General features: G+C 40.4%; 1 protein-coding gene across 6 annotated transcripts in view; it reads left to right on the forward strand.

Moving 5' to 3' along the window:
* The window catches only part of col14a1a (collagen, type XIV, alpha 1a), a 172395-nt gene that overhangs the window by 113181 nt on the left and 38329 nt on the right, over window positions 1-20885 (forward strand). For all 6 annotated transcript variants that reach the window (XM_026185062.1, XM_026185063.1, XM_026185064.1 and 3 more), the window contains 4 exons: window positions 10476-10634; window positions 13463-13540; window positions 15113-15199; window positions 19992-20045. In XM_026185062.1, coding sequence (XP_026040847.1) covers window positions 10476-10634; window positions 13463-13540; window positions 15113-15199; window positions 19992-20045 — 378 coding nt within the window. The remainder of the gene's footprint in view (window positions 1-10475; window positions 10635-13462; window positions 13541-15112; window positions 15200-19991; window positions 20046-20885) is intronic.

Genomic DNA, 20885 nt, shown 5'->3' on the forward strand with positions numbered 1-20885 from the left:
TGTTCTCTCTCTGTACACAGAGGGAACAAAAACAGGTAAAGGAAGAGAAGAAATGGATATGATGAGGAGTTTTAACTCTTAGACACACAGAGAGAAGAGGTGAAAGTTATCCGCGATACACAACTCATTTTGCTCCAAAACTGTGCGGTCACTATTTCTGTGACCCAAATGATTGAATGCCCCACATTAAAAAGTTACAAGCAGCACACAAAGCTGTCGTTGTGTGCGCTGTAAAAAATCGACACTAAGGAAATTTCCACCTGTACATTTGTTACTTTCTACAGCTATCCACCGTATCTCACTAAGTTTAAAGAAGCACTTTTAATTTGTTTATTGATTGTTATTATTATTATTTTAAATCTATATTGATGAATGTTGGTAGGTCCCCGCCTTTGACAAAGCACTTTAGAACATAAACTATTTGGTCTAGAAAGTAAAAAGAGTCCCTGTAGGAAGTAAGACGTTTTTATTGTCCAGTGTAAAAAGCAAAGGATTTTCACCTTGGAGAGAGTTTGAACCATAAGTGCATCAGTGTTTAATGAACTGTTGTGTGGAGGACACATTTATGGGCAGAAGTGCAGGATTCTTGAGACAGGAATAAACTTTAAACAAGCTTTAACGCTTCCGGTTCCAGAAAACCAAAAAGAAAGCCCAAAATCTGAATGGTGACAGGGTACCATTCCAAAGACTACAAACATACTCAGAAAAGTCAGGGAAAGCAGAGCAAGGAAACGAACAACAATGTGGAAAATAAAACACAGGACAGGGGGAGACTCAGGAAATGGATACATACAGGTGGGGAACACAGCTGAAACTAATCAAGGACGAAGGGACAAGGAGGGCAAAATCAAATAAAAACAAACAAACACCAGAGGCAAAAATATTATCAACATAAAACAGGAAGAGAAAATTATCTGTGGAGCCCATATACATGCATGGACTCAACATATGGGTAATGACCAGAGATGGGCAGTAACCCTTTACAAGTAACGTCCAACATCCAGGGACCATTCTTGTCTTGTGGGAGAGGTTTAGGGAACAGTTTTGTTTGTTTAGATTTAGTTTGTTTCTGCTTTCCTAGATTTTTCTATATTTATCTGACAGATAAACCCAATCCAATACTAGTGATGTTAGTCTTGCTATAGAAGACTAAAGAAAATACACAAGGTTCATAATGTACATCCATGGTTTCACTTCCTGCTGGTAAATCTTTTGATGCATGTCATACTGTTCTCTTACATTTCCTGTTGCTCTCTGCAGTGACTGTTCAAATAAAGGCATCATTTTTTTAAAATTTTTTTTAAATGTTTATTTTACCAGAGCTAGAGTAAAAATGCTCAAATCTGCTCTAGCTTCTCATTATGTACACTGATCTTTTTCATAAAGACAGGAATAATAAGACTTGTTTGTTTGTTTTTCAGCGACTCTAATTGTCAAACCAGACCCAGTTACAGGCCAAATAATTGTTTACATCAACAAAACAAGTTGAGCATTTAATACTGTACTATAGGACTGGGCTTCTAGTCAATTCTACTTGTGTCTAGCTTGATAATCAGTGTATGGTCAGCTTACAGCATATAGTATAAGCTAGACAACTTTTTTTTCTCTTGCAACTACATAAAAAACACATGCAAGAGCAACAGTTTCTTCATGTGTAATCAGGCATCCTCCCCTCCCCCTTCTTCAAAAATGAATCTGCTTCTAGGGTGTGAAGATCTCTGTGTTAAAACCACAAAACCAGATACAAATTGAACTTAAGAATCCAACTTTATTCATGTTAAAGTGATAATTCAAATTTAATAAACAAAACACTTTATTTATCAGGCACAGAGAGCACCAGATGAGACAAAACATCAAAAAATCAACAACGCAAAAACGTCAATGCTATCTAAAATGACCAATCGCAAATTTATCCGAATCATAGCCAGGCTGTGTAGAGCTGTAGTCATCAGTGCAGAGGTTAAACAATAAAGGCGATAAGACATAAGTTAGCCAACACCCTCTATGTCCAGTCTGTAATAAATCAATAATGCATGAAATGAGTCCAGGTGAAAGCTCAGGGCCATGCAGAGATGTTTGAAGTTAGAAAGGGGCACGTAGAACCAGGCTGAATAACAACAACCCACATTCATCAAGAATCGAATATGGAATCGTATCATACTATATCACTGTCATTAGGTGTTGACAATGCAACGCAAACATGTTTTTCTTGATGGGTACAGTGTTGCTGTTGAGGGGTTACTGCTGCTCCTGCTGCTGATAGTGCTGGAGGGCAGGGCTGTGTTGATCTGAGACTGTAGACATTTAAAGTCCATAGGAGAGATGGTCTCTGATTAAACAAGTGTTATGAGACAATAACACATGGAACCATAAAGCAACAAATTAAAAAAAAAAACTGTGGGAAATAAACTCTGCTCTCTTCCTCCTTCCATCTCCTCATCTCATCTATCTCTCCACTCCCTGTCCATCAGAGAACAAGGCACAATTTCCTGTTGCATTAATCTATTATTTAATTTTCCACACTTAACAACACCTAATCCATAATAAAGTAACGATAGAAAAATGTTATAGAACCAAAACAATTGTGTTTATTATTGTTTCTATACTTGAGTATCTCTGCAATGCAACAACTGGTACATGTGTTAATGTTACCTGTGCTCTTTGTAATCCAGCTGCTGAAGGATCCACTGCCTTTATCAGCCTCACACAGCTCATTCTGTCACTGTTTCCTGCTCCTGTCCTTTACAGGGCATGTCTGGACAATGTTATATCATGAGGAATAATCTAAAAAAATCTATACACATAAAACACACACGTGCACATACAGTGACATTTTAGACCTTTCTCCAGAATACTGTGTATACTATGGCCACAAGTTTTCATCATGTTGCTGATCCAGAATCCTTCCCTTATTATTTATTCCTAGTACTATAATAATAAAATAATAAGAATAAAAAATAAAGGAATAAATATAAAATAATGTATTTGTGAGGATTTTGTTTCACTATCCACTCTGTGCAGGCAGAAAGCTTATTAAATGTTTAAACTGTAGAGATACATTAATTCTGCTGCTGTAAAATCAGTATTTTGTCATATTTGAAATATTAATCTAATATATCTGTTTCTTAATGTAACTTTTTTAAAACAGTGTGTTTTTCAAATATCATAATTATAATCATCTATAATTATGTGGATATGCATATTAGATAGTTTTTAATGAAATATAAGCCCTGTAACTTACTTTAAAATTAAATATGTTCCCTAAAAAGGTGGACAGAGCTACAGATCCATGACACCCTTACCCAGTTAGCTAGCAGCTAATGACACCACTACTTGTGCAGTTAATAAAAGGACAGGTAATGTTTTATCGCGCTGTTGCACACACAGCACGCTCATTTGTTTCAATTCGTCAGTTGCCACAAGACAACTTAACGTGTACGTAAAAACCTAATACTCCTGTGTGCTATAGACTATAGCGTGAGCTGTACATCCTATTTACTGGTTTCCCAATGAATTTGTGATTCCCCACAGCTCCGCACCGCCCAGGTGGCAAAAAATCTGGGCGCTCTTTGCGAGCTCGTTCCCAGCTCGTAACCAGCACGCTCTGCCGTCAAGGGCGAGCATTGGTTAATGGTAGTCATGTGTAAGCCAGATCCTTTTATTTAGCAAAATTGTGATTTGTAGTTAAATGTTACTGTTGAGGGGTACAGGCAGACTCCGCACATACACATAAAAGGGGCAGGTGCCCAAGCCCCCCCCCCCCCGCACGTGCCTGGTGCAGCTGCATAGTTGAATCCCAAAGATAATAATGTCTACATATTTTACTTTATTTTGACATTCATATAGAGCCATTATAATAGTGATAGCTCTGTGTTATGTTTTTGTTTTTCTGATATCAAAGTACTTTTGAGTTCAATTTGTGAGACTCCTTATCAACCAAGTCATAACGTAGCGCTGTCAGTCACACAGTCACAAATGTATTTATTTATTGAACCTGAGAAATAAAGCAAAACAAGTTAAAGTGAAATAAACTATCTGTTGACAGGAGATACAAACAAATGAGGTACTTTATATTACACATGCAGCTGATGTTTAAGACAGCAGAAAATAGCAGCGTGTGTGTGTCTGTGTGTGTGTGAAGGAGAACGAGAGGGAGACACCAACAGAGTAATTTATCTTGTTATGGCAGCAGTATTGGCTGTGAACGGCTCCAGCCAGCCATCTGACCTGCAAGGTACAGCTCAATGCAAAAAGCATTATGCTAGTTATATGTCTTAAATTCCATACTCAGTTATTGTTGCCATGGCTTTTGTTTTACTTTATTTTCTTATTCCGCACTGATAAGTTATAATTCCAAGTCTTTGAGAATCTATCTCTTGTTAGGTGTATGCGTGTGTCTCGAATGGACAAATACAAACACAAAGGACTCTCGTAATGTTGAAGGTAGTTTTAAAGTCACTCATTTGTCATCTTTTTAATTCTGTGTGTGGTCTTTACTGGGTCCTTCTCTATGGGATGCCACAAGGCCAGTGACAATGGGTGGTCTTTGCTGGTATATTAGAGGATGTAGTTGATTTTACCTAACTATGATGTGAGATCAAGTGCAGCTCTTTGAGATGAATCTCTGTGGAAAGTCATCACATAATCAACAGGGTGAGAACAAAACTATTAAAACAACTGGGGAGCTTCAGTGCAAAAGTAAGATATAAGCTATGAGAATATGAGCTACGGATGAAAATAAATATGAGCTGCATGTGCTGATTGTTCACAGATAACTGTGCATGTTTAACTTCTAGCCAGTCATGATACTTTCATATGCACGTCGTAGGACAATGGTGTCAAGCATAAGGTTTGGGGTCCTGAATTGGCCTTGCAAATTCACCAATCGGCCCCATAGGATGGCTTTGGAAAATATTAAATCAAATTCAAATTCAAATTTTATTTGTCACGTACACAGTCATACACAGTACGATATGTAGTGAAATGCTTGGACAACTGCTCGTGACCTAAAGAAAACAAAAAAAGGAAAGGCTATGAATAAGATAGGAAATAAATATGCAAAATTAAAAAGGGTAAATTTAACTAGGAAGGAATAAAATATAAATTAAGGTTAAAAATGAAATAACTGTACAACACAAATTAGAATGAAGGGTAAATTTAACTGGGAAGAATAAGATAAAATATATAAATTAAAGTTGAAAATAAAATAACTGTACAACAAAATACACAATACACAATATAGAACTATATAAGAATGTATGAAGAAATCTAAATATAAATAAATATATACACAATAACAGCAGCTGTACAAGTATTAACTGGAAATGAAGAATATAGTGACCAGTGTTGTGCAAAAACAATGTCCAGAAAGTCCAGTGTGTGTGTAAGAACCATATGTGTGGGTCAGTACTGTGTGGTGGTGTGATTGAGAGACCGTATCGCCTGCAGGAAGAAGCTCCTCCTCAGTCTCTCTGTGTTGGTCTTCAGGGAGCGGAATCGCTTTCCTGACCTCAACAGAGAGAACAGTCTGTTGTTGGGATGGCTGAGGTCCTTCACGATCTTCCTGGCCTTGGTCCAGCACCGCCTGCTGTAGATTGAGTGCAGGTCAGGGAGCTCGGAGCGGATGGTGCGCTCAGCTGACCGCACAACCCTCTGTAGAGCTCGTCTGTCCTGCATGGTGCTGTTCCCGAACCAGGTTAAGATGTTTCCCGCCAGGATGCTCTCTATGATGCACGAGTAAAAGTTCCTGAGCACCTTGGAGGGCAGTTGGAAGTCTCTCAAGCGTCTGAGGTGGTAGAGACGCTGTCGGGCCTTTTTCACCACGGTGTTGATGTGACAGGACCATGACAGGTCCTGCGTGATGTGAACTCCGAGGTATTTGAAGCTGTCCACTCTCTCCACTGGGCACTCGTTGATGACGGGGGTCTGGTAGTTCCTCTCCTGCTTAGTGCTGAAGTCCACTATCAGCTCCTTTGTCTTACTGACGTTTAGAAGGAGGTTGTTCCTCTGGCACCAGTTCTCCAGATTCCTAATCTCCTTCAGGTAGGCCGTCTCGTTGTTATCAGAGATCAGGCCCACCACGAAGGTGTCGTCAGCAAACTTGATGATGGTGGTGGAGCTGGTAGTGGCCACACAGTCATATGTGTACAAAGAGTACAGCAGGGGGCTCAGAACACACCCCTGGGGGGCTCCAGTGCTGACAGTGGTGGAGGCTGAGACATGTCCGCCCATCCTTACTGCCTGTGGTCTGCCAGTTAGGAAGTTGGAGATCCACTGACACATAGATGAGCTGAGTCCCAGATGCTCCAGCTTGGTGGTGAGTGTGGAGGGAATTATGGTATTAAATGCAGAGCTGTAGTCTATGAAGAGCATTTTAACATAATTCCCCCTTCTAGTGTCCAAGTGAGTGAGTGATGTGTGGAGGAGATGAGAGATGGCATCGTCTGTGGAACGATTTGGACGGTAAGCAAACTGTAGTGGGTCCAGTGTGTCTGGTAGTGAAGAAATGATGAAGTCTCTGACCAGGCGTTCAAAGCACTTCATCACTACTGAGGTGAGGGCTACAGGGCGATAGTCATTGAGAGAAGCAGGGTGGGGTTTCTTCGGGACAGGAACAATGATGGACTCTTTGAAGCATGTGGGGATCACCGACTGAGATAAAGAGATGTTGAATATCTCAGTGAACACAGGAGCTAGCTGGTATGCGCAGTCTCTGAGGATACGACCTGGGATGCCGTCTGGTCCTGCTGCTTTCCTGGTGTTCACTCTCTTGAAGGCTCTCCTTACTTCATGCTCGGAGATGACGAGCACGTTTCCGGTGCTGGCAGTATCTTCCTGTCTGCAGCCGTTAGCGCCGCTAACACTAGCATTGTTGGAGACCTTAGCTGCAGCCTCGAAGCGAGCATAGAAAGTGTTCAGCTCGTCTGCCAGAGTCACGGCCGCGTTCGTCATACCGGTTGTTGGTGCTTTATAGTCCGTTATTGTCCTTAGTCCCCGCCACAGGCTCCTAGAGTCACTCTGTTGGAGTTGTGACTCTAGTTTCCTCCCGTAGCGCTGCTTCGCCTCTTTCACCGCCCTCCGCACGTTATATGACGCGGCTTTGTACGGGTCCATGTCCCCCGTCATGAGTCCCGTGTTGTAGGCAGCGGTGCGGGATCTCAGAGCGTCGCGGATGGTTTTATCCACCCACGGCTTCTGGTTGGGAAACGTTGTGATAGTCTTTGTCTCCACGGTATCATCCGCTAGTTTCCCGATGAATCCCACAACCGCTTCCGTAAACACGTTGACGTCATCGTCGGAGCTGTTTCTGAACATGCCCCAGTCTGCGTCATCGAGTGCGTCCTGTAACGCGGCCACCGATTGATCCGTCCAGCGCGCGACCTTCCTCTGAACCGGAACTTCCTGTTTCAGCCTTTGTTTATATTTTGGCATGAGGAAGATGGCGGCGTGATCAGATTTGCCAAACGGGGGGCGGGATTGTGCCTTGTAGCCGTCCTTGACCGTAGTGTAGCAGTGGTCCAGTGTCCTTTCACCCCTGGTGGGGCAGGTGATGTGTTGATAAAAGTTCGGCGCTGCGCGTTTGAGGTTGGCGCTATTAAAGTCCCCCGTCACAATAAGCGCAGCTTCCCGGTGTTGTGTCTGGTGCTGTGTGAGTGCCTCATGCAGCTCGCATAAGGCGGTGACCGTGTCCGCTTGTGGTGGAATATAAACGGCACTTACAATGACCGATGTAAATTCCCGAGGTAGATAAAAAGGACGACACATGATGGACAGTAGTTCCAGATTTGGTGTGCAGGAGCGTGTGAGAGGAACAACGTTCGCACTGTTGCACCAGTTGTTGTTCACCATTAAACACACGCCGCCTCCCCTTGACTTCCCCGAGTCCCGTGTCCTGTCCATGCGGTGAACCGAGAAGAACTCGGCCGGCTGGATGGCGTGGTCCGGCACCGCTGGGTTCAGCCATGTCTCGGTGAAGCAGAGGAGATTGCAGTCCCGAATGTCTCTCTGGAACTTTATCCTGGCCCTGAGGTCGTCAAGCTTGTTCTCCAGTGACTGGACGTTGGCGAGCAGGATGCTAGGCAGAGGTGTGCGGTGTGCACGAGCTCTCAGCCTGTTCCTGACGCCGGCTCACTTCCCTCTAGGCCGCCGCCGCTTCCCTTTGTTCTCCCTCGAGATCTCACTCGGCCAGCTCGGATCCGGAGTTAAAAACTTCGAATTGTGAGTACATTGTATACCAATAGAAACAAGAGTGTCACTGTCATACCTAATGTACCCAATGGTGATGATTTTGCCAATTTAGAAACGCTGAAAACTAACTTAAAAAACAAAGACAAAGAAAAAGTGGTCGGAGCAGTCGTGACGGCAGCCGACCTCACCGGCGCCATCTTAACTGTATTTTTACATTTTATAGCAATATAAAACATTTTAGAAAGCATTATAAAGATTTCATTTTATGGCTTTAAAATAAATAAAGACCTCCAGCATTGGCCCTTCATACTGCACCAAAGTAATCAACTAAGACATGACAGAAAAGTTCCTGCATGTTCTAATAAAATGATATTTTCTGTCAATTATAATTACAGGACAGTCTGACCATTGAGCTACTTTCTGTAATTTTACACTTTTATTTCTTTAAATTTAAGTCCAAAGAGCTGCACTGACAGATTTCTTTCATTTACCACAGCAGAGATGTATTATTTAAATTGCACTTCTTTTTCTTACATTAAGATATGTCAAATGTGTAGTTAAACATCTTTACACTGACAGAAAATAGAGTTTCACAAGTCCGGTCCATGTCTTAGGGTATAGATACTGGAAGATACTGGCAGCAATTTGGCAACCTGGGACTATGAAATGTTAGTGAATTCAGTGGCTTTAGACACTGATTCATCCATTTGCTTAATTGCTTATCCATTTCAGCGTTGTGGGGGCTCGAGCCTATCCCAGCTGTCATAGGACAAGGGCAGCTAAGTAATTGGTGATGAGTGCATTACACATGGAGAGGGGCTTTATTTTAGTTCAGAGATTGTTTTTTAATGAGTCATCAAACAATGAGGAAAGCAATAAAAGAAATTTAATATCAATCTAAAAACCTTTCAGCTAGTCTGCTGATTTAAGCTTCAGGGGATAGACAGAGGATAGCAGGGGCAAGACTTTTTGTTGCATCCACCATTCATGGGTACAAAAACATATATAATCAAAAAAGATATTAAAAATGCTAAATCAGCACTACAAGATAGCCGATTATTTCAAGATTGTTCCCTAACCAAATGCTTTTTAAATGTGCTTGGTCAAAAGTGCTCAGGCTGCAAGCAAACTATAAAAAGAAACTCTTAAATAGTTAAAAACACATTTGTCTGTTTATCATGAGTGCAAAATAGAGTGAATGACAAGTAAACAGCGAATATCTGCTTCCTGCAACTGTCAACCCGATTATTCCGATTTCACGGAATCCACTGTTAAGAAGGGAAGAGTGTATCAGTCTTTAGCCTGAAAATCAGTCATTGCTTTAGGAAATCCAGCCACCCAGAAGGTGAGTAACTGACATCTTTTCTGCACACACAAACACACACTGGCCTTCATTCATTCCCTAAACACCAATGTTAACCTGAACTGAAACCACTAAATGCCACAGAATGTCGGCAAAATGTCTGCACCTTAGAGGATTTCATCATCTTTTATATCATAAAAGTGTAGCACTCACACACCCTTCATGCCCAGTGAAGTGTGCAGAACAGAGGATGAGAACAGAAAGTCGTTCTACAGTAAAGCGGGCACGTACGCGTCAGCTGATGAATGGTCTCTGACACTTGAATATGAACTTTGTCAAACTCCACATTAGCTGTAGCTTGTTTGTGTGGCTTTGTGCATGCATTTAGACGTGGACACATGCATTTGTAGTCCCGTGGCTTAAAACTGGCTTAAGTAATGTGAAAGAGCAAAGTAGTTCACGTAATTGTGAATAATGCGGACACTAATAGTCTAGTTTATTCCTGTCCTTCAGCATGATGCTGCCCTCTTTGCTCATTAACTGTGTGACCAGTTGAATTTCACGGTTCATGGCTCTGGCAGTGGTTTCCTCTAAGGAGGCAGTTTTAGCTCACAGGCATCTCAGCTCAGACAGGGTAATTTAAGTGCATGGATGCTTTTAGACTGGTTTTATTAGAAAATACATACACAAAAGAACTCATTGTGACTGATTAGTAAGTAAAAAGATTGCAGATTGTTGATGCACTCTTCTGGAACATTCACACTCAAGGGAGTCAGATGTTTTCTACTCTGGCTGATCATTACCTGTGACAGTGCTGCACTTAAAATCAGCAGCTCCATTTGACGTCTGTGTAGCTATTTGTGTGTTTGGGCAGCCCTGCAAAATGGTAAACTCTGTGTAGTGCTCCATATAGTGTGGTGTGAGTGATTTCAGGCACGCCGCCAAAGCATTTCTAATGCAACCAATTATCTTTTTGCCCATTCAGCTCCATGTAACCATCAGCAAGACGTCTGTGAAGGTGGTACTGGATTGCTCAGTGGTTGGGGAGAAATACATTAATGCAGCTGGTAACATCACCACCGATGGAATGGAGGTCCTCGGAAGGACGGTTCGATCCAGAGGTAGACAAGACAGCTCTGCTCCGGTTAGTATGAATACTTGTTTGGATCAATGTAAAAAGGAAGCATTGACTACAACGTGTATTAACAAATGCAGATGTAGGTTTTGTTTCAAGACAGCAGCCGATAGGATGACTTGAAAAATGAACAGGCAAAGGTAAAGTTGCTTCTTGCTAGAGTTATTTTACAATCTGTTTCAAATTACCAGAAATGACCAGGCACCTGAGTGAGTGAGTGTGTGTGCGTGTGCATGTGTGTGTGCATAATTATGGCCTGTTAAGTGGCAGCCATAAATATTCACAACCATTTCATTAAGTCACTCAGTAGGAGTTCATTTTATTTATTGCAAGTGGAAATGCACAAAGTGCTTTATATATTCTGTGTTAGCTGTTCTCTACCCATTAAATAGCACAGGCACTCAAAAAAAAGAGCTTTTGGCAGACACAGTGAGGGATGAAGGTAAGATAACCTGGGCGTTTGGAAATACTAAGTATTTCCAAACGCCCAGTAGTAAATGTATACTACTGAGCTTTTCCAAAGAAAAATATTAGCTGATAAATGCTCTTTAATTATATTTTCTCTACCTAACAGATTGTTCTCCACTGCCAGTGAAGAAAATGGCTATTTATTTAAAAAATGTCTACTGGCTTGCCAACAGTATTTGCAAAAAGCACGTGAAAATGGAACTTGTTGTACAGAAGAATCAATTTAGTCTAACAATTCTATGTTTTAAGTGGCAACAAATTGAACTGGAAACAATTGTAAACATGTTCGTGTTCATAATTAACTTTGTGTTTAGTTGATTTAAAGGAGTACAAGTGTAACAGAATAAAATCGTACGCTCACTGGGTGCTTCATTAGTTACACCTTGTTAGCAACCGTTTCAACCCCGATTTGTCATCAGAGTTGCCTTAATTCTTTTTGGTACAGATTCAACAAGGCGCTGGAAATATTCCTCACAAATACTGGTCCATGTTTACATGACAGCTTCGCAAAGTGATTTCAGATATGTCAGCTGCACATCCGTGATGTGAATGATGTAGTGACTGTGGAGGCCAGCCGAGTATTACTAGGTAGGCTGTGGTCATGTAAATGATGCCCTGTTTGTACTTAAGGGCCCAAAGTGTGTCAAAAAATATCCCTTAGAAATTGAGACTCATCTGACCAGCTAATGTTTTTCCAATATTCCCATTTTAGTGAACTAGTGATAACTGCAGCCTCAGTTTCCTGTTCTTAGCTGACAAGAGTGACGTGTGGTGCGGTCTTCTGCTGCTGTCCCCCATCTGACATGCAGATTTGACTCGCTTTACCTTCAGAGCTTTACCAATCTAAGCTCTTCCTTAAACTGGTTGTAATGAGGGGTTATTCGAGTTACTGTTGCCTTCCTATCAGCTTAAAGTAGTCCAGCTGTTCTTCTCTAACCTCTGGCATCAACGAGGTACTTTTTACTCAGATACACACTCACTGGATGTTTTTTTCTATTTTGGACCATTCTGTGTAAACCTTAGGGATGGTTATGCTGGAACATACTAAATCATCAGCTTGCAAAATACTCGGACCAGCCTGTCTGGCACCAACAACCATGCCACATTCAAAGTCACTTAAATCACCCTTTTTTCCCATTCAAATGCACCACTTGAACTTCAGCAGGTCATCTTAACCATCTCTACATCCCTAAATGCATGGAGTTACTGCCATGCATTTGATTAGATATTTGCTTTAACGAGCACTTGAACAGGTGGACCTAATAAAGGCTCTGGTGAGGGTATAAAGAGACATGTAGCATTTGTCAGTGAGCTCAAATTATGAAATGAAAATGGGTCAAACCCCCAAACGATTCACAGCAAATCCGTATCTTTTGGTCTTAACATTAGTTCCAGCTTTACTGTAAGAACACAGGCTCTTAAATTCCAAGACCCCCTGCGGTGCTGCAATAGAAGCACTACATATATAATTACAAGCTGTGCCACATCAGCAGCAGGGGAGCGCTCCTGTCTTTAGGAATGAAAAACCTCTGAGCCAAGTTTTTACTTACTGTCATACATTTTCCCAATAAATTGAACTGCATATGGTATTATTTATCATCTGATGATATTATGTAAATAAGGGTGTTGGGTATCTTTTAAATTAAATGTAATTTAACTGATTTTTGTTTAATGACCTTAAGACTTTTATCAGCTGATCTGAAAACAAATGTGCATCCCATCATTATAATTGACAAAGTAAATCTGATGATTATAGGAATAATGCAACAGTGTAAAGAAATACAGTTTTCTACTATATTCAGCATGAACTCGGTGTCCTAGATGAAACTGCTTTATTTATTTATTTTTAAGTTTAAGTGAGGGTTTCCGAAAATATAGGTTGTCTCTGATTGTATATGCATTACACTGGAAACAATGTTGACGAAGTTTGAGGTATTGGGAATGTCAACACTGCTTTTCTAATAAAATAAACAGTGTACGGGAGCAGAGCCCCTCTTAAGTTTTGATGCTAAAATTTCGAAATGAATCAGACATAAGCCAGGGACATAATTTATAGCCAGGCCAAGACTAGCGGATCATTGAGAACATCCAGTTTGTTTATTAAAGCAATCAGCTAGACTCCATATATCTGTCTTCCAGCACATTTCAGCTTGTTATTAAAGCTCATAAGCAGCCAAGCTGTCTGTCTTCTTGCTTCTTATCAACACAGAAACACAGCATTACAAAAAATCCTGGGTAATATTCAGTTTCTAATGCAACTTTTCTTTTAATTCAGCATTTTATTTACCTAATGTACATCGCAACTGCAGTATTAATGCAGAGGTTATGTGTATATCCATATGTACTCATACATGCACATGTGTTTACAGTTCCAGCTCCAGATGTTTGACATTATCTGCAGTACTTCCTGGGCCAGCAGAGATAAGTGTTGTGAGCTGCCAGCATTGGTAAGTAACATTTCTCCCTCTACTTAAACCTACTCTATGAGATAATTTGGTACGTACCTGATCTCTCTTCTTCTGTGCATTATTCACAGAATATTAAAACTCCATATAAATAAAGTGATAAGTATGGTTCCAATCAAAGCCAAAATGCTCATTCAATTAATTTAGTTTAATGTGAAAGAAATTCTCTTAATGAGACCAGTTGCGTATTATGCATATACAAAAAGTCACAAAAAGTGTGTGTCTGCCTTTATGGTAGCACCAATCAATTAACGCCCCAGGCATAAAATGTAATCCACTGAGCAAACACTAAGATCCTTATTAATTGCACACCTGTACAATAGGGTTCAAAATGCAATGTCTCAACGTACTAACCAATTTCTCCGAGGCCTGAGTGTTATCAACACATCACTGGGTAATAAAATGCATGGCAGTTACTGTCATGAGTGCGGAAACTCGCAATGTCTGAAAAATTAAATACATTCAAAAATTAAATAAATTCAAGGTGATGAACTGCATTGACTTGTTTATTTTCAGTGTGATGTTTTTAAGCTAAGTTGCACAGCTAACACAAAAAAGTCAACTCTTACTGTAATGCACACAATGTGTTTCTTTGGCTGCCAACTCCCCCTACATGATCAGGAGTTGAGCAGCCAAACTTGGCAGGTAAGTAGATATTATGATATCACCATGTTGCCTAGTAACTACCTTGCAACAAAGGCCTGTTTTTAGCAGAGCCCTTGAGTAAGTCGGAGTCTGTCGGCAGGGGTTCAGAATTCGGGTCTTCACATGGGTCATGTAGCCTTCAGTGCTAGTGGTTAGCTGGCAATTAAAATGTGTGCTGGGGCTGGGACCCAGCGTTTTGAGCTTATTTTGTATTTCTAAAGACAGGTATGGTTTAGTGAACGTAATGTCCTTATGTAAGCGGGCTCCTCTATACACAAGAAGAATGAAATGAAAATCCCAAGACTACTAAATTCATGATTTTTTTTTTTACTGATTTTTTTGAGTGTTTGCATTTTCAAATATGCTCCATACTCATTACATACACATTCAAAAGTACAGATTACTCAATGAAAAAGTAGGCATGCAAAAAAGTATTGATTACTCCGTCGTATTGAAGTATATTTTTGAAAATAACTTTATTTAAATGCACTTTGTAAGGACATTGTTTGCATTTACAGTTTGTAAATAATTATGCAGTTGTGTAGCAATAATAAAGAAAAGAGTTTATGCTGCATTTAAACTGAAAATACATTGTTTTTGACTTTTTTAAGAGGAAAGATATGTTTTTCTGTTAGAAAAAGATGCAATTTTAGCTGGTTTGTCCAAAGAACTCCAAAGTATGATATGAGATTTGTGGAATATGAAAAATATTAGTTTTACTGGGCTGTAAATTTAACACGGATCCAAACACCTAAGACAAACTGGCCAACGATAGCATGTATTACAAGTGTTATCTGTTTTTTTCCGGCAAAGTCTAAGCCTGTTTATGTGTGTTTTTAGTGCAGCTCAAGCCTGACCTGAATATTGACCAAAGAGACTGCACACACATTCTGTGAACTGTCTTTTCAGAGAGTTGAAGAGCAGTGCCCTCCCATGCCTCATGCCTGTACCTGCTCTCAGGACAGTAAAGGACCTCCAGGACCATCTGGACCACCTGTAAGACGATATTTATACACATTTACTCTTTAATGTAGTTACTTAAACGCTCATACTCTGCCTTTTATGAACAAATCACTCCGATGTGGCAATCCTTTAAAAGTTTCCTCTGCTCTCTGTGCTTTTTATCCTTCTTTGTGTTGTTAGAAACTCAATTGAACTCTTTCTTTAGATCAGTTACTCATTCGCTTCATCTAGTCTCTCAAGACTCTCATCAACTAGAAAATTCTACAGAAGTAAAGAAAAAGTGTTTGGATGGTCATTAGTGGACACTGCTCGTAATGTCAAAGTCAATCCAACATTTTCAATGTGAACATACTTCGACTGAATTAATTTTAGTTACGGTCAGTGCTTTTCTCAAGACCAGTCTTAAAGTTATTGTCGATTTTACTCCACATAGAACTTCTATTCAGCAAGATGTTAATTTTGGGACTGAGACCTTAAATTTACCAGGGAAAGGTTAATTGATTTCTGCATAATCATACTTTTGCAATCAAATTTGTTACCTCCTGCTTCACAGTTCAGATACAGAAGCTTAGTCTAACTATAGTTTATGACAAAATCACAAAGACCAGAGCAAAAGACATCTAAATATGTAATATATCACAGTGTGAATAAACTCTAGATGGAACAGGGTGAATATATCCAGCAACACAAAAGGACATGATATCAAAGGGTAGATAAAAGGGTAGATAAAAGTGCTTTTAGAGTCTACCCTGTGTTTTGGGTTAGACACTTTTCCATTTCTTAGAGGCATTTTCTCTGGGGTGGCTGAATGTTAGAAAGAGTTGGGGTGTACATGCCAAACAGTTGTATTCCTCTCACGCAATCGCAGATTGTACCAGAATGAGGTCGGGAGATGAGAGCGACTAAATGAGCTAATTTGCAGCCCGAGACTTTTTGTCTAAATTCTTCTTTTTCTCTCTTCACCACTTTCATTTGCGCTATCGCTCCTTAAGTTCTCTCTCTTTGTCTTTGTCGGCACCTTTGGGTAGCGGAGCAGGAGAGGGGTGTAGATCCACACTGGTATAGTTTGAGAAAGTAATTATTGGGCGACTCCATTTATCACAGCCAAGTAAAATTCCCCCCTATGTTTTTTTCCTTGTCCAACGAGCCAGATCTGCTTTCTCATTGGTAGGGTTATATCCACAGGTCACAGCTCTCTCCCTCTGGATTTGTTAAACCTCCAGTTCTATAACAGAGGAAAGCTCTATGTTGTATAAAATATTCACATTTTATGGGGAAACTACCAAAGAATTGAAATTTCTCATGTAATATTTAGGATTACATATTGTTCTCTGTGTTTCTTTCATGTTTTCTATATACAGTCTCTTTTGCTTCTTCTGTTTTCCAGAGATTAATATAGCATAGAAAATACCTTAGCTTCTCACTTTTCATTGTTTTTCTCTGTTTTATTTATTTTACCTCCTCCTCCTGCTTGGGGCTCTTTCTCTCATTTTATTGTCGTTTTATGCCTCTCTGTAACTGTTTCTGTCGCTCTGTCTGTGTCTGTTACTCTCGCCCACATTGAATGGGCTTCTTAAATCACATTTTAACTGCAGGATATGGGAATAGATGAATGGCGTGATGGCGAAATCATAGCTGCTTTTGTGCTAAAACTACACACTGTAGTCACTGGGATTTAGAGAAAGGATGAAAAATTATCACAACTCCCCTTGTTAAAAACGATATAACGGTCGGTTCACGTGTATGTGAAAACAGATTTACTCTTCTGTTGTTGCAGTGCTAACACTTTGTTCTCTCAAAAAAAGGGGGGGGGGGGGTGTTAAGCTCAATCAAATAAAGCTGTAAAATAAACGTGTATCAGGTAGATGGATACCTGATACAGCGTCTAATACTACAGTCACATTGGGGGGGACACAGTAGTTGAAGATTACAGTTCAACTAAAATTAATGCAACTGTGTGAAATGAATTTGCAATCTAGTTGCATTTGAAATGGTTGCATTAAAGATGGGGAACAGGTCTGCAATCACTGGCACTCGGTTGCTTCTTACTAAAGCAAGCGAGCACCAAACGGGACTTTGGTACAAAGATGGCAATAAAAAGGTGGTAAGATGGCGTTTGTCAGCCATCAGTTTGCGATTAAATGGGATCAAGTAGGCAGTTACATTTAGTCTAAATTGGTGAACATCGTAAATCTGTTGCCATCTACATACACATACATTTACACTAAACATATTATTAACACTGTAACTACTTACATTCAGAGTCCAGCCACAGCCTCTTACACTTGAAATAGAAGTTCCGAAATTCCTCCTCAAATAGTGACGTAGTTGCTGCAGGATGGTGATTTCATTGCATTTCATTAAAGATGTATGCTGTGCATTCCACCCTGTAAAAAGAACAGTTCCTTAAAAAACTAAAATTACTGTGACATTCATCCTCAACAATGAGTGGATGTAAACTTCTGACCACAACTGTACTGGGGCTATAAACCAGAATACAGGCAGTGGGTAACCAGTCCAGTCGAATCTTCTCTTGCAGAGATGTTGCATATCCTGGCAGACTTACTTAGACTGATTTCAAGTGAGCCTGTAGATTGTAAATGGTAAAGCGCTTTACTGGGTCCTAAGGACCCCAAAGTGCTTTACACTATACACAATCATCCACCCATTCACACACTGGTGATGGTAAGCTACAGTGTAGCCACAGCCGCCCTGGGGCGCACTGACAGAGGCGAGGCTGCCGGACACTGACCATCACCAGTAGGCAACGGGTGAAGTGTCTTGCCCAAGGACACAACGACCGAGACTGTCCAAGCCGGGGCTCGAACCGGCAACCTTCCGATTACAAGACGAACGCCCAACTCTTGAGCCACGATCGCCCCTGATTGTATCAGTCTGTGTTTATAAATTAGATGCTAATTATTTGCAAGACTTTGCTAATCTGTCTGAGAGTGACTGTAATAAGTCCAAGTTGGACCACAGTCGTTAGAAACAGGTTGACTACCATCAAATAACCATTGCAATTAGCTAGCGATTAAAAGTGGTCACCTAGAAGTTGAATATTTTGCACACTGGGATAATTGTAGAAAAATATTAAATGGGTAATTTCAGTAATGTCATGAAAACAAAAACAAGGAGCCAAATAAGAAACTGTAATAGCAGAAAGAAAGTTTTTGTAATAAGCAGAAAATGCACTTTTGTCTGCTGTATTTTTCCAGTGTGCAGACTACGGACGTAATCACTCACAACAACGCTGAGCCTTTCTTCCTCAGAGTAATTTTTATGTTTGCATTCACTGCCAGATGTACGTCTTTTCCTGCCTCACGCAGCAGCAGACCTCTTCACATTTCAGCATTTCAAATACTATTGATTGGCGGAGCTGAACTGCAATCTGTGCCGTCTGATTTGGCACAGACTCAACTTAACGCTGAACGTCAGTCAACAATCAATCTAAAATAAGGAAAGCAAGACATGCTCAACCTGCCATGTCTGTTTGTTCAAAATGAATAGTGCCCATGCTGTTTGAGATCCAAGCATTATTTAAAAAATGTAAATTTCCCTTCGGCATAAAATTGCTAAGTTGAACAATAATTGCTCCGTTTTTTCCACATTCATTAAAGTCTCGTGGAAAAATCCAAATGTAATTACATGTGCTGTTACTGTTGGAAGCTCATTTCAGTTTCTCTGCAGGTTTTTCCGTGCCTCCAGCAAGTGCTCTGATTGTTTAGAAGAATCCATTAAAACAACAGAAATACATTTTTGAACTGATGAACAGGCCCAGTCATTTTAAGTACTACTTTTCCCCTGATGTGATTTTACAAAGACACAGTCGTCATAGGCCCATTTCACCATTGATTCAAAGTATTTCAAAATAATTCTAGGGGTCATTGGTCATTGTCATCATTCCTGTCCTACCTGACAAAATGAATGTGCCAGTTCAAAGCTTCATGTTGGGATATTGGCTGTCGTCTGTAGGTTTTTTTGTTAATAGAGTTGTGGCCCAGGAGCAAACCTTTGGCTGTCTAACAATGAGTATTCCTCCACATCGAAAACTAAAAACACACTGGAAAAAACCCTTTTGATTTGGTTAACTTGATCTGCTGTTACATTCGCCTTTATTAAACTTTGATTATGGTTTTGTTAACTAATTGAGCCTGTAAATTCTGTCACTTTACGTTTAAGTACATAATCCAAGACCAGCACACACATAAGGAATCCCTGCAGAGAGCACTGACTACATCTAAAAGAGACAATATATCCTACGTCTACCAATTAAAGCAAACTGATTGGTGTTGACTTCCAATTGATAGAAATTATCGAAAAGAAAATGACCTCTTGTTTTTACCACATCTGCATGTCTCTTCTCATATTCCTCCCACCCTTGTCTCGTCTGGTTAAATACTTCAGGAACTACCTAGTTGCCCCCAGCTTCCCAAGGCAGACCTAGTTAAGAAAACACAGGAAGGGGATATATCCCAAATGGGCCAATGATTAGCAGATGTGTGTTGCCTGTCCCTGGATAAACCTCGAGAAGGGTCAGCCCGAGGTTTATGGCTTTAGATTCTCGCTGTTAGTCACAGATGCAGCGTAATAAAGTGTAGAGCTCACAGGAGCAGTTTACAGCATTATGATCAGCGCTGGCTTCTCTCCATGAGCCTCACAATCCATTCATATGAAAGACACGTGGCGTTCTACGTTTAGCATATTTTTAAACATAAACCCCAGTTTCCATGTTTTAGTGGAAGTCTTGATACATTTACAGTCTTACAGCCCATGTTTTTTTCTTATTTCTGTTATTACCGTGTGTCTCTGGTGTTTGTTTCAGGGTGGTCCAGGCATACGAGGAGCCAGAGGAGACAGAGGCGAGCCAGGAGTGACGGTTTGTAAAATGCTCTTAAATTCTGGGACACTATTGTCCTGCTACAGTCTTGAACATTTACTGTATTTCACACGGTTAAGGCATGAAAAATGTTCCACAGTGGGAAAGCAGAATTGCTGCATGAGTTAAAAATAATGTTGAGACTGGATTTTGCCAGACGAAATTTTGGTGTGTTGTGGCAAGGAGCAGGTGGGAAATGGCTGCGAGTACGGCAGCCAGCATAAATGGGCATAATTTCTGTGATTTTTACAGAGGGATAAATTGAGCCTTGAACTTTGAAATATGTTTCTTGGATGACATCTGACCCCTTTAGTAGAGCCTTGTGATTTCACCTGTCACAGTTCAGTCAGACTGAAGTCTGCATGAACGAAATGAAGGTGGATCAGTTTGCAAAAGCCAGTGAGTTTGTCTCTCACAGTGTAATAAATTTAAATGGATGCCCGGATCATTTGTTTATTTTTGTGTGGTATTCTGCACGTGGTAGTCCACACCAGTGGGTCCAAGAACAAAGCAACCATCGCCTTCTGTTTAATGACACATTCAGTGATGAAAGTGTAAAATATCGGACTTTGAAAGAGTTTCAACAGCATTCAGGTTACATACCCGTAGTTTAAAGGAAGCTGATATTTGCAAGGGTATATCTCACTTGTCTAGTTTACCTCCACTCGCAGCCATCCTGACTGACTGTAATGTTTGGATCTGCTCTGGTTTTGGTATGGTCGTCTGTTCCAAACTTTTACTAAACATCCAGCTGCAGCAGTCGCTACAGATCCTGATCCTGGTGGAAATTTCTCTGAACAAAAACTCCCATGAGTGAAATTTAATCTTAGAAAAAAGTTC

The sequence above is a fragment of the Astatotilapia calliptera genome, chromosome 11 (genome assembly GCF_900246225.1).
Source record: "Astatotilapia calliptera chromosome 11, fAstCal1.2, whole genome shotgun sequence".
Classification (NCBI taxonomy): Eukaryota; Metazoa; Chordata; class Actinopteri; order Cichliformes; family Cichlidae; genus Astatotilapia; species Astatotilapia calliptera.